Genomic DNA, 14,970 nt, shown 5'->3' on the forward strand with positions numbered 1-14,970 from the left:
TATTAAGATCGGTCCGGCGGAATACGCAGCGATTAATATCGTTCCAGAAAGATTCCTGATTCGACTGTTTTTCTTTTAGCGTAGAGAAGACGAAGTATACTTTCGCCCCAATTGCGGCTCGCGCAGAGAATCTCAGTGGGGGGAATAAGACAGATATCTACTCACCAAAGATGAATTAACTTCTGATATCAAGATTTACTACCTGCTGTTCCCGAGTGGTTCGAATCTGAAAAAACAAACACCACCATACACAGCAGTGGCTTTTTAACAATACGACGGATTTCCACCTGCGAGGCTTGTTAATAACTGTTTGAAAAGCACCCTTATTTTAAACTTTTGCAAATCAAACATGGGATATTGCCGGATCCGCTGAATTAACATTTTAAAAGCGTGCAATTTCCTCCAAAGCTTCTGCGATTGATTTCGTTTGACAAATTCTGTCAAACGGAGAATCGAGGAATTGGTTCAGTTAAAGACCGTAATGTCTTTTTGCTTCAACCATACTCAAGTAAGTTACAATGCGATCATTTCACAAGCGCAATTGACAGGTATTTTACAGCTTTAAAAGAAATAAACGCTTGGCCTGATCCAACACCAGTTTGAGACCAAAAACACAAAGTAAATAATTCACTGATAAATTGATTCGCCATTGGTTAGACACGAGGCATGATTGATTCATAGACAATAGTGGGGCTTTACTGTAATAATGTTGCACTTTTTCCAATATTCTCACTGAACAAACAAAAGTTAAACAAGAGATACGAGTTCTTCAATTACATTCTGCCCCGATTTTCGATCGCACTTTTGGGAACCAAGCGGGTTTCTCGAGTTTTAAAAAACCTGATGCAATTTTAAAGGGCTGAGCGAAAAGATATTTCATGCTGTCTTTCTAATTTAACGGTTTAACCTAACATGTATTTTAATGATTTGTTATAGTTTTGCATTTCATCTTAGTCAAATTGGTCACCAAGATTTAGCTTAAACTAAGCATCGCTGAGCAGCTGTTAATTTGCTTCCTGTTGTTAAATCTTTTCATTAAAAGTTTTCACCGATGCACAAAAACCTTCTAACCAAAGCAAACGCCACAACATTGCAGGAAATATCTTCTTGCAGGTTGAAAGTTAACCAAGTCACAAACACCTTTGAAGTTTTCGCGAATGTTAAGTTATGCTGACAAGAAACTCTTGTCAGCACATGTAGCATTAGTAACATATAGATCAAATAACAATTTTTACGCCGAGTTCTCGGTCGTATACCGGACCTAATTTTCCGTTTCGAATGTTTGCTGAGTTTATTTATATAATGACAGTCCTGATTTCTCGTGAAATTGCTTCAAATCTCGTCCATAAAATCATTTCATCCGTGTAGTCGTCACTTTTTTGTCATAGGTTAAACAAAACGCTACATACGTACCTTTTATAATCAGTTTGAGTTGAAATTTTACACTTTGTCTGACTTAAAAGTCCAAAGAAACTCAAGACTTCCTTTTTCCCCAATTAACGTGTTTCTGGCTAAGTGAAAGGAGAAGTTGGCATCTAAAATGGAAATTGTTCCTAATCTAAATAGAACTCGTTTATCAGTGTTTGGTTTTCTTAAAAGAGTAAACTTTTCTCTTTTGCCTGTTTTTCGTTTTCGTTGACACTTTTCTTCCTCAACTTGCAGTGTAAATGTAAACATTTCTCAAGTTATTAAGCAGACTACATACGTACAGCAGAAATATAGTCAACAAGAATGAAAATGCAAAATGGAGCGATTATACAGAATCAGTTTCTGTTTTTATTAGCACAATCCTAGAGATGTGTTTGCGATAATTTTGAAAGTGGCTTTTACTGTAATAGTGACTTCAAAAATATGAAAAAAAAAAATTCCTGCGCTGCCATACTTGAAAACATTTTTGAGACAATTTCATATATATTATTTATTATGTCCATACTGTACAGTCTCAAAAATCTCCTTTCTTTCATAAAGTAAATCTTATCAGTGTGGCTTCTCCTCCCCCGGCCACAACGGGGCCACTGTAACTTAAAATTGTAGTTTTTTTCTGAAACCTTGATTGTCATACTGTGATTTCACTCTGATCAAAATATAGACACTAACCGAACTATCCAGTACTGAATAAAGAGAAAAGAGGAGGGAAATTTATTGCTTTTCTGGACCTGGTTGTTCGAAAGTCGATTAACTTAATACAAGATTAGCGTAAACTTTTGTTTCATATTTTCAACGTTTTGGTGCATGAAAGTTTCTTTTGCTTATTTTTGTTTTTTACTGAAAAGATTGACTTCCTTATACTGTAACGTTTTGCCGAATATCAGGCTTGAACAGCATTTGGTTAAAATTTAATCTGGGATTAGCGTTTATCGGCTTTTGAACAACCGAGCCCTGGAAAGCAGCGTCCCACTGTTTCCCGATCGTCGTTAATTTTACGACGGCGAGCCGACGTAAGTTTCACCTCAAAGTATAACTTTGCCCCGTATCGTGAGTATGTCGAGATTTTGTATTTCGGAAGTGTCCTAAATTTTAACTGAGTACGAGCGCGCGATTTCAGAATAAAAATAAAGAATGCGGAAAGCCGGTTTACATTTTGTTGGTTCACACTGTCGTCAAAACCTCACATTTGGTGATTTCGCTACTTTGTTACTCAAAGTGTCGCAAAAATACGTGCTAAAAGGCGTGACGCACTTTCAGCACGTCGCGTTTTCGTTTTCCCAGCCGTTGCTGTTTCTTAAACTCCTTATTATGTAGGGTGGGGCAAGGGAAAGGGGCATTGTTAGCCTTCGTTTAAGGTTGTAGCCCAAAAGGATGAAAACTGAGAAAGCTCTCTCTGTGCAGGATCAAAGCCGTCCTCAAGAAAATTGCTTTGGTTGAAAGCGCTATCAGAATTTCAAAACCAAAAAGTCTCTACTCGCGATGGAACGTGCCTTATCATCATCATACCTTTATTTACCCACGGATTTTAGAATAGCTTGATGTAGCTAGTATCTCCGAGCATTTACCCCACCAACCATGTTGTACCACAGAGAACCACAACACCGGGAACTCCATGCCCTACTCTTTTCGAATAGCGTGTGGGTTCTTTCACGTCCCACAGGATTATGAACATTGAAGGGTTGTGAGACGGGGCTTACGGTTTATTGTCCTTATAGTCTAACCATTTGCAGATGTAATTACGAAGGGAGCACTTTCTCCTCAGTTATTTAAAGGCTTGTTTTCACTAGCGACGGAGTCAGAGTCGTAATCAGAAGCGCAGAGCGATACGTTCTAGTGAAATCAAACTGTCGGAGTCGGAAGCAGAACACCGATTCCGCTTATGACTCCGTCGCTTATGATCCAGTGAAAACTGCATTGTCGGAGTTGGAAGCAAAAGCTGAATAATAAACCAATCACAATGCTCGATTCCAAGCATTGTGGTTGGTTGGTTCTTCCGCTTCTGCTTCCGACTCCGACAATCTGGTTTTCATTGGATCATAAGCGACGGAGTCATAAGCGGAGTTGGAAGAAAATGGGAACGTTCTGATTCTTTCGACTCTGATTCCGTCGAGCTTATGACTCCGCTTACGACTCTGATCTTTGATTTTCACTGGGTCAAAAGCGCTCTTACGACTCCCACTGCGACTCCGACTCCGACTCCATCGCTAGTGAAAACCAGCCTTAAAGACCCTGTTTGTTGGTCCTCCGGCCGGAGTAGAACTCACGACCTCCCGCCGATAGTTGCCCGGTGCTCCCCCAAATTAGCCACCAATGCCCAGTATTATAAAGTCTATTTTTAGAACGACTACCGCTAGATTTGTGTAGGTAATCACATGATTTCGATTGCAATTATTTGGAATAAATAAGCACTTGTAATTTTTTCAAAGAAGACCAAAATTGCACGAGCCCGTAGGGCAAGTGCAATTTGTAGTCTTTGAAAATCGAGAATCAGGGAAAAATTGCGCCATCATGATAAATTGCGCAATCCAGGGCGCGCGCTTGATTTGAAAACAAGAGATTTTATTGGGTCTGGCCAGACCTTAATGTTTATTAGGCAATCACAAGAGAAGACTTGCCAATCATAATCCAGAATTTCGATGTGTAATTTGCAACGGTATTGCTGGTTTTCACTCACGTGATCAACAGCCATGTTTTTCAACGAAAACAAAAGGAAGCGTTTGCATAATAATAGAGTTAAATTCCCGGAGGATTTGGTCGGGGCACCAACATGGCCGCCTTTTCTTTGTTTAGGGCACTAACATGGCGGTCGTGACGTCATGTGAAAACCGAGAATTACACTTTTTTGCACTGGTGTTACACCTAAACTGCACTGCTCTTAGCCAATCGGAATCGTGTAATTTTTTTCATGTATATGATTATTTCCAAACGGACGTAAACATAGCAGAGTAACAATAACTCTCAAAAAAGAAACGACAGTTTTCAATTTACAATACATGTTTCGACATACTCATGTCATCTTCAGTTGCAAATGAGCTTTTTTAACGGTAACGTTGTACACTTGAATTTATATTAAGGTACGTTACAAAATTACGTGTCAGAACTTGCGTGCAATTTGAATATGAAGTATGAAATGCGCAGGAAACAAAAATAGCGCACATAGCAATAAAATAAAAGACAAAATAACAGCGTAATTAAAAAGAAAGAGACAAATCTAAATGCCTCAACTGCTGATTAAGAATGGGATTTTCCCACTTCATGTGCAATGCCTCTTTGATCTTAATTTGGAATTTTGAGGCGGCAGAATATAGGATCGTGAAACATTCTGTATTACAAGAGTCATGACAGGCCCTAGATAACTGCAGGTGTCTGTAAACATGCGAAGACTTGTCCGACAAAAGATGCTCACTAGCACGTGTACAAAGGTGGCGAGTGGTGCTCGTGAGCGGCATCTCTTGTCAGACTAGTCTTCGTATGTTTACAGACACCTGCAGTTATCTAGGGCCTGTCATGACTCTTGTAATACAGAATGTTTCACGATCTTAGATTCTGCCGCCTCAAAATTCCAAATTAAGATCAAAGAGGCATTGCACATTAAGTGGGAAAATCCCATTCTTAATCAGCAGTTGAGGCATTAAGATTTGAATCTTTCTTTTTAATTACGCTGTTATTTTGTCTTTTATTTTATTGCTATGTGCGCTATTTTTGTTTCCTGCGCATTTCATACTTCATATTCAAATTGCACCCAAGTTCTGACACGTAATTTTGTAACGTACCTTAATATAAATTCAAGTGTACAACCGTTAAAAAAGCTCATTTGCAACTGAAGATGACATGAGTATGTTGAAACATGTATTGTAAATTGAAAACTGTCGTTTCTTTTTTGAGAGTTATATGATTATTACGGGAAAAGACGAAGCGGCATTGCGTTCAGTGCCCGAGCGATGATTTTGCATTTAGCACCAAGTTGAACAATGCCGGTCTCGTGTGGCTTCTCGGTTGTGGATTAATCAGGAGTATTGCGGTCATTAAACCCAATATGATTGCTCATTAGTTGGCAGGACATGTATTATATTCAACAATTATTCTCCGAAGGCGAAGTGAATATTGGTGAATATTACCGAGACATAGTCGAGGTAAATATTCCCCAATATTCACTGAGTCTAAGGCGAATAATTGTTTTAGTAAAAATTTCAGAGGTGAATATCAAGAAAATGCAAAACAATGTGCTAAAACACGATAAAAAAGCACGAAAAGTGCTTGCTTGACTTAACAGCCGCGCCTCCAAAGTGTTATATTCACCGGGTAGCGCGGTGAATATAACACCAAATTCTTATATTCACCGCTCAAAATTATATTAAATTTAGTTAGTATAAATACACAGGTGATTATACAAAATCGCGGGCTCTCATAGGCTCGCTATCTCGGATTATCAGTCGATAATCACCTCGACGGACAAAATGGCTGCCAGTAGTCGTTTTGCCGCTGTAAGTAAAGATGATTTCGCGTTGAAATGTTTTTTTTTTCTCTTTTTTTGAAATAATCACCTGTTTATTTATACTAAAACAATTATTCGCGTCAGGCTCAATGATTATCGGTGAATATTCACCGATAATCACTTCTCCTTCGGCGAATAATTGTTAAATAATACCGTAAATTGATAGGTCAAGGCCAAATGAAAGAGATCAACTCTTCTTGGTTATCGACTTCCGATGCTATACATCACCCACATCGAAACGAGGGCCTCATCCAATCAAAGTGCTATTCCCTTCGGCTGGTACTAGTGCTCAGTCCTTGAAAGGCCTAGCTCCGTTGTTCGAAACTAATGATATATCCTTATTTAAAAAGAATAACGTAATAATTGGTTTAGATAGACTTATCCGTTGGATAGCAATTTCAGGATTTGGTGGCCTGTGTTCAGTCCAACGTTTAAACAAAGGGATTGTTGGTTATCAATCACAAAATGGTTACCCTCATTTTGACCGATACATTCTTATTCAGTAGAACAATTTTAAGTTGGGAAAATACGGTATGATTCTTTACAGACAATTGAACACTAGGTAGCGTTTTGATGTTTCTTTCTTTAATTTTTTCTATATGCCTGCGTCCCTAAAAAATACAAAGAGATACTATTCAGTTATTACACTGAAGAGGGCGATTTAGAGTCTATTGAAGGCAAAACTATCTTTATCATTTTGTTGCCAAAGCTGATTGTTTGACTTTGCCGCGAGCTCTTTCTTGGTTTGTCACAAACAGTGCAGCCAGATCGTGCTGAGGTAAGCTTCGTATTCGGTTTCTCGCGTTTCTGATAACTGGAGTTATGTAGAACTTCTTGTTTCTCTCTTAAACCGCGATCTTTTGTGTCATTTACTCTATACATTTTAAATCCTTCTACAGTAAGACTTTTCCAATTATTTCCATCAGTTCGCCATCGATCATCTTTACGTTTTCCTTTTGCACACGTCAAATTAGACCCCGGGCTTTGTTCAGACCACCGATCTTGAAATCTGAGTTTCATCGTAAAGTATTTCTCAAATCCCTCACTGTAAAGAGAACCTTTGTGAACGTGTCTACAGCGTGCGCAATATGATCTTGAAGAGCTTTCCTTGTGCCTATGATTGAATCGAGTTGAGTCGACGCCGTCACAAAACACGTAAACTAAATGCTTTGCTTCCTCGAGCGGTAAAGATGAGGTTGTTGGACTCGTTCCCATGGAAACCAAGCTTGAATTCTGGAAAATCATAAGTTGTGAAGGTAAAACTGCGTCATCAAAGACTCAAGGTTTTCAGTGGCTATGACCAAGTTCTTCACATGTCCTGATCGAAGGACGATTATTTAAATTGTTCGTTGACAAAGCTTAATCTTACGAAAACTGAGGAATATGAGCTGGTTTTAATTTATGCACGTTTGCAACCAAATTAAAACAAACTTTTACTTGTTACCATTCGTTGCAATACCACACTAATCTATCAAGAGATTGTATACGCAAAACCTCAGAAATAAGCCAGATTGTCGGTTTGCGATAAATTGGCCAACTAGACAATCAGAATAAATAACTTTTTTAGATAACTCTTTCCAATTAATGGAAGGCATAAAAGATAACATTCAGAATAAATATACAAACAGATAATTGGCTGTGCCTTGCGACAATCTTCATGTACCACACATCACAGAAGTTCAATGCATCCAGATTCAATCAGATTTCGTCAAAATCACCGAATTCAATCGAAAATGTTTAGTGGAAAGATAAAATGCAAAGCAACATATCCCTGCAGGTGTAATCTCGATATAAAATATTTATCACTGTAAGTCAATCTGAGATCTAGAAATGTATGCAAATATGTGCTAAACCGGTGTATTTAACAGGCCAAATTGAAGACAAAAAGGCAAATGGACCAAGACGTCTCACAGACGGATGTCTGTAAACAACTTCCTAAATATTTTTCCAAGGAATGTCAAGTAAACTTTAAATTAACATTAAGATGCTGCACTTGCATCCATATTGCAATGACAACGCGTAGAATGACATGTAGTTTAATACATGGAAATTATACGTATATAATCAAGTGAAGCCATGATCTTCGCAGTTATGAACGCAATTTTTACAATTGCGTCGAGAAGCCTGAAAATTTCAGGACTTCAACGGGGTTTGAACCCGTGACCTCGCGATTCCGGTGCGACGCTCTAACCAACTGAGCTATGACGTGGCTTCATAGTTTCGTGGCTTCATAACTAGCAAGTTCGAGGTCTCAACTCTGTGAGATCTGTCAGATCTATAAGAAGAGATTCCAGTTTTTGTAATGAAGAGGGTGACAAATGTTAAGCCCCGTTTCCCCCGTCAATGAAATAATGGAGAGATGAATTTTTTTTGGCGGAAAAATCCGAGTGTGCCTTTGCAGGAGTCGAACTTACGACCTTTTCCGATTACTTCTTCGGATGCTCTACCACTGAAGAGATCTTTTAATTTTATTTTTTGCTGTTGAGTCGGCCATACTCGGGAAAATTCCGAGTGCTCCTTTGCAGGAGTCGAACTTACGACCTTTTCCGATTACTACTTCGGATGCTCTACCACTGTGGGACGGGTTCAGGAGACAACCGTCCCGCGTTTCTGCTAGGACCGAAATTGTCAAAATGCTGCGTTCTTGCTATATTTTAACACTGTTGTAATGAAGTGGACGACAAAGGTTACTTAACCCGGGTTAATGAAATGAAGCGAAAAACCGCGTGGACAAAGTTCAAGTTCTCTGAATCATTTTCTACTACTAAAACGGTAGGACAGAAAGCGCACATAATGCGGAACATCTAAAAGATTTCGCCCACAGGGAATTACGGATAGACACGTATATGTTGGGAATTTCTAGATTAAAATGATTTCCTTTTTATGACAAGGCTCTTGCGTGATTAGCTTTGAATTTTCTTCAAAACATGCTTTTTAGTTGCCATAGGCTCCATCATCTTCTGGACCGAATGAGATTAAGAAACATTCTGGCTCCTAAAGAAGGCTGTATAACAAAAAAAAGATGAAGGTGATATCTTACAGTCTCACATATGGAATTTAGGTCATACCTTATTTAAAGCCCTGAAGTTATAGTATTCAGTTCCCATAGGGTCGGAATAAATAGGCGATTTGTGACAAAACTTTATATATATAGCCCGGCATTTATCAAACCAATCGTTGTAGTTCCTTCAGCTCCCCTGTTTAAAACAACCGGGTCGCCAATCTCAGTTTCCTTAAAAGGTTAAAATTCAAATTTTTGAAGGTCGTTGCTCTTCCATTTTTATATGACGATTCCCTCTGGGAGGGCGCTGTGTCACTGTGAAAATGTCTTCTTCTCAAGGAGTTCCGTTTGAGAGTGTTTCAGACCCCCCAATACCGTCTCTTTATGCGAATAACCTACAAAACATCTCGCTTTCCCAAGTATAACCAAGTATAACCAAATATCTTTAACATCGTTTCTAACCTCTAAAACGGCTTGATACTGATTCTCTTACTCTTCGGTAAATGGCCACCCAAGTGTTTCTCATTTCTGTGTTAAAGCCCGCGTATATAAACACGTTTACACAGCCGTTAGCGTAGGCCATAAATACCGTTATTTTGACCACTGTGAGAGGAGTGCAGGTCGGACAACCTAACAAGCTGATAATGTCAATCACAGTGATTGGTGTTGTCAAAAACACGAAGATTCCTACTACGATTAATACGATCTTCGTTGCCCTTCGCTCTTTTCCTCCGCCAGGTCTAGGCTCACGAACTCGGGGGTTGTTTGCACTGTTACTATCTTGAATGGAATGAACTGTCATAGCTTGACTTGTTGCACTTGTAGTATCCTTGTAGATTGGAGAAGGCCCTTCTGTCTGCGACCCATGACTTTTTTCGACATGTATTCGACGAATCTGTATTCTCGCAGTTTTGAGGATATAGTAATTGGTGAATGCCAGGACAACGATGACGGCTAAATTGACAACAGAAAATAACATAAACAAGTATTCTCTGCTGAGCGTTGTGGAGTACAAGCAGATGTCAGTAACATTTGCCATGTCAGAAGCTCCCCAACCCATTATTGGCAGAAAAGCAATAATAAAAATCAGCAGCCAAGAGGCTGCGATGGTAAGAGCCACTCTCCAGGGCACAACCAGGGTGGGGTAGAGAAAAGGTCGACTTAGCGCCAGATATCGATCAAGACTTATTAGAGTGAGGTTAAAGTTTGATGCACCAAAAAGGAAAACTGTGAGTGGTATAACCGCGAGACATGGAATCAGTGGTCTGTTGCTGTCTGTTTGATTGAGCTGATCTGCAAGACGAAGCGGCATTGCAATGGCTCCTTGAAGCAAATCGGCAACAGCTAGGTTAAGAAAAAGAAAATTACAAACTGTACGAAGGCGTCTGTTCCACAAAATCGCAAGGATAACCAAGAAATTGCCAACGACTGCCAAAACAGAAACAGTTATCATAAAAATTGAGGTGAAAGTAGTTTCAAGCGAGTGCGAGGTCATTTCTGGTCGAAGGTTTTTTGGTTTCAGTGAAAACGAATTCTCAGTGTGTGTTGCTCTTGACCGTCTTCTTTTTAGAACGCCTCGACATCAACTCGATAAAGCGGCTCTGAGGTTTTATTTCAGATCATTAAAGATGTTTCATCTTAATCGACGAGGTTCCACCTTTTTTCTCTTGTCAGATACGATTCTCCCTGCGAAAAATAATGTTATAACTTGAATAAGGTTAAAATGTCGGGTCTAATGATCTACCGTAATATATGTACTTACCGCAAACTGTTATGAAAATTAAGGGATTTATGATCTATCCAAGAAAACTGCAGAAGGTTTGACAGTTTGCATCAATTACGCAAAAAAAGCAAAGACGTTTGCTTACTTCATCACCGAAAGGAAATGGCACTCACGCGTGCCGTTCAACGAAATAATTTTGTCGTTTCGGCTTCGGGCAAAAAAGACCCTTTGTGGATTGAATTAATTCTCAATTATCTAATGCAGTGTTTACCATTAAACCCGTAGCTATCTCGGAAGTTTTATCGACCATTTAATGCCTCCCGCCGTTTTGATCTCCTATTTCACGGAGTTTGTTGCGTGTCACAAACTAAAATATTGAATGTTGGGTCACGTTTTATGCTTTAAATTACGCATGCTGACTTTAAAACCCTCTTTTTTGAACAATCGAGAATACAAACGACCTCTGCGTTATTTTAAAAACAATTATGTGGACGTTATAAGATGAACCCGTCACCGCTTCGTTATCTTTTATCATGGTAGGATGAATCTACATGAGAATAACTACTGGAAGTATATTGAAAAGCCCACTAGAAAGTTTAATGAGTTTTTAAAGACCCGAAAAGGACCGAAAAGGTTGCAGTTTTGAAGTTAGATGACATCGGAGATAAATTTCTTATCCGTAATTCTTTAAATTAAATAACTCTACATTTTCGTTGATAAAATAATGATCAAGACTGCATTACGATTATTCGTTAGGGAACACCACAGAACAGTTATGAAAATGCGATTTACAGGCGACTGAAAGGTTTACTGAAAAAATACGCGATTTTGAAGCATGAGTCATAATATATAGCTTAACTCAATACAAAGCCGCCCGGGTATACGTCAGTAATGAACGTGCCGTCAGTAAATCAATTCATATCAACGCTCTTTACGAATTATATGTTTCGATCATTTCTAAAGAAGTATTGTTGTTGTTATATTTGGGATGTTTGACGTCAATTTATCTGAGAAAAGACATTTCATTTACATAATTTTTATAATCGTGATACACATCAATTATTAAAATATGCCGGTGATATGTCAACTCAGTCTCATCTGCTTACATTACACACCAGTTTAGGAAACTACTAAGTTCAATGTTCTTTTAGCTGAACTCGCTGAGGTACATTCCTTTTCCTATAAGAACATCTAATGTTGGAGCTGAGACTGAACGTCCTCATTTTGTTTTATTTATTTCTTGCGATTTGAGCCCGAATGTGTTCTTGACATGTGCTAGGGTTTTCGCTTGAGGCCGCAGGCCGGACGTTTCGTTCGGTGGTTTCCCCGGCATTCCATGTCCGGTACTTTGATGTCAATATTTAAGGGGTTTGTTTTAGTTTTCATTATTATAATTCTTTAAACTTACTTTTTAAAGAGAATTTGAGTGAACTCCAGCCTTGCATGGGAAACTGAACGGGGTGGGGGAAGTGGGGGGGGGGGGGCATGCCCCCCGGATCCCCAGGTAGCTCGCAAGGAGCCTTGTCACGTCCGGTGCTTTCAGAAATTGTTCTTAAAATGAGTTGTGTGGTATACTATAAAAGTCGACTGCAAACTGAGTTGTTCTTCTGTGTAAATGACAATCAATGAAAATCACATGTTTAATAAGAAAAACGTCCCTAAATACTTGAGTAAATGCAGTTTTGCACTCATTTTGCTTTACTTTTTCACTACTCACAAAAACCAAAAACAAATAATCTCAGCCTGAACATTCTTATAAAAAAGGTTCTTAATAAAAAAAAGAGTGTTCTCTACTAACCGATTCGAGGCCGGCCTAGGAAACTAACAATGTTCTTGTAGCTGTACTCTCCGAGATGTGGCTCAGGTAGAAGTCGGTAAATACGGCCCTGAGCGCCACTCGCAAGAAAGTTGCTTTCTTCATAGACTGAGTCTTATGTATTCTAAGGGCGCAGGCTTGGAATCAGTATTATATTCAAAATGTTCCTTACTAAATTATTTGTTACTTACAGCCAAATTATATACCGGTATATGGGAATGCTGAACAAATCAGATCATACACTCTACCTTAGCTGCTTTTAAAGTTTGAAACAGAAAAGTTTGTATGCGTTAAAACAGGTAATATCGAGATAATTTTAACAGGAAGTGGGCTCTGTGCTCTGGTCTTGCGCCTTTGTAAAACTGATCGCCTTATTAGTTAGTGAGTAGAGTGTCATACCGCTTTAATTTGTGGGTCCTTCTGGATTATGTAACTATGTAATGTGCATAAAGAATTAATAACGGCACGGATATGAACTTCAAAATTATTTATAACTACTGCCTACAAATGACAAGAAAGATCCTCCTTTCATATGGATCATTTGTAATCAGTCGTACGTTCAGTAAGATTGCGGGGGCACAGCAAACAATACAATATTTGTCAATAAATTGACTACGGTACAATTATTTGGTTTTATCAACGGAGTTGATAATGTAAATTGGCCACCGTACAGAGATTCTAAACGCTGACGTTTCGAGCGTTAGCCCTTCGTCAGAGCTTGGATTCGCTTGTTCCAGACAAGGAAATCACTGAAGAAGAAGATAGACAATTTAAAAAAAATTTTTTTTTTCAAACGAGAAAAAAATATTGAAATCACGACGTGCACTGCATAGCTATACTTTGTGATGGTTGAAGAAATAAAAAAGACGACCAAGATCTTTTAAGTCATACAATGTAGTGGATACCGGTTTTTTGCTATAACAGGTAAAAAATTTAGTTGTGAAGTTGTTTGGACGTGGGGAAGAGAGCCAAAACGGAAGCCAGGACAAATTAAACTGTAACATACCTTAATATCATTAATTAAAGTATCGTAGGATATTTCATTTCTTCGACTTTAGTCTTCAACGAAAGCTTGTCATGTGCAGATATCATAACAGATTTTAATTTTCTAAAAAAGTAGTTATACATGATTTAAAAATAATTGACATGAGTAGTTGAAACCTTACCCTGCGAGCATGCAGTTGGTTTCTCCTACGCTTCCCGAGAGAGAAACCACTGCGAGCAACCTTTAGTTTTTCTCTGAGTGAACCGCCGTCCAGCGCCAAGGACGAATAAATTAAATTTGGACCAGTAAAACAAGTTAATAATCTTGTTTTGGCACTTGCGCGTGCGTTCAGCTACGTAACTGCTGCGTTTGGGCGAAGTTGATGTGTAGTGATTTCCCGCGAAATGAGACGAAGAGACGTGGGGTGTGACGTACTTCGCACATGCTCGATGCAATGGAAAATCAAACGGTTGCTCAAAGTGGTTTCTCTCTCTGGAAGCGTAGGAGAAACCAACTGCTCGCAGGGTAGTGAAACCTAAAAATGAAATTGTAAATAAAAAAGTAATTAAGTGATTTTCCATACACAGGCAGAGGGCCTTGCTGACAAGGAATTTAGTTTAATTACAATGAAGTAAATAGGTGTTGAGGGTTTACAAATTAAATTATATAACTCCGTATAATCCATTGGTTTCTAGGAGACACAACATCATAATGTGTCTCGCCAAAGCGAAAACAATGTCTTTTGGCACACAGAAACTTCTCTCAATGTAATTCAAGCAATTTTTATACTGAGTGAGGAGGCAAAGGGAGGGGAATTTCAGTTCCTTTTTGAGTAGTTTTTTCTTCCTACGATAATTATATCTTCGAATCTATTGGTCACCAGTTCTTGTAACAGATATTTTAAAATAATTCTTTCCACAGGGCAACAACTCGATAGCTAGCAAAAGTCTCCGCCACAAAAAAACAACACAACAAAAAAACCTGAAAGACTAGTCTCTTGCGGATGACACAGACATACGATTTTTTCATTCACACCATAATATGTCTTTGAATCGATTTGTTGCAATTTTTACCATTCATGGAGATACTTCAACAAAATTTCTTTCCATAAAGCAAGAAATCGAATACAAATTCAACAACACAACAAATAACTCACCTCTCTCTTCAAATGATATGATTATATCTCAGTTGGCAATTCGATGACTTGGAAAATTAAATGACAAACAAAGTTTTGCAACTTATCTTTAGAAGGCCTTAGTTTTCAATCGCTTGCAATCAGAAAGGCGATTTTGACCGATAAAAAGTCGTGTCAATAATGTTCAAGGGAAATGTAATCTTGCCAGCCTCCATCTCGACGCCGCTTTCAGTAAAGTCGCAATGATGTTCATCCCACAATCGTAGTTTTTATATATGATCACAACAACAACAATGCAAAAGAACTGATTCCCCCTATTTTTTTTAAACCTGCATTTAAGTTAAAAGCGGTTAATTTTCGCCGTGAAACGCATTACCGACCGAAGAA

The 14,970-nt window shown here is 38.6% G+C and overlaps 2 protein-coding genes across 3 annotated transcripts in view; both read right to left on the reverse strand.

Moving 5' to 3' along the window:
- LOC138054476 (PR domain zinc finger protein 13-like) overlaps positions 1–601 on the reverse strand; it is a 17,749-nt gene extending 17,148 nt beyond the window's left edge. Inside the window, exon 1 of the mRNA XM_068900926.1 lies at positions 166–601. The gene's annotated coding sequence lies outside the window, so the exon portion shown is untranslated. The remainder of the gene's footprint in view (positions 1–165) is intronic.
- Positions 602–6,487: 5,886 nt separating this feature from the next.
- Positions 6,488–10,734, reverse strand: LOC138050848 (histamine H2 receptor-like). Of its 2 annotated transcripts, none has more exons than XR_011132710.1 (2): positions 7,566–7,802; positions 6,488–7,156 (listed from the first exon to the last, which is right to left on the reverse strand). XR_011132710.1 is itself a non-coding variant. In XM_068897118.1 (2 exons), the coding sequence occupies exon 2, from the start codon at positions 10,417–10,419 to the stop codon at positions 9,382–9,384; it is 1,038 nt and encodes a 345-aa protein (XP_068753219.1). In that variant the 5' UTR covers positions 10,420–10,610; positions 10,687–10,734; the 3' UTR covers positions 7,975–9,381. The 2 variants fall into 2 exon arrangements, 1 of the variants encoding a protein (XP_068753219.1); XM_068897118.1 differs by lacking the exons at positions 6,488–7,156; positions 7,566–7,802 and adding exons at positions 7,975–10,610; positions 10,687–10,734.
- Between the last annotated feature and the right edge of the window lie 4,236 nt (positions 10,735–14,970).

This window comes from Montipora capricornis, chromosome 6 (assembly GCF_036669925.1).
Source record: "Montipora capricornis isolate CH-2021 chromosome 6, ASM3666992v2, whole genome shotgun sequence".
NCBI lineage: Eukaryota > Metazoa > Cnidaria > Anthozoa > Scleractinia > Acroporidae > Montipora > Montipora capricornis.

Coding starts and splice junctions, on each gene's coding strand:
- LOC138050848 (XM_068897118.1), bottom strand. CDS start 10,419: ATGACCTCGCACTCGCTTGAAACTACTTTCACCTCAATTTTTATGATA.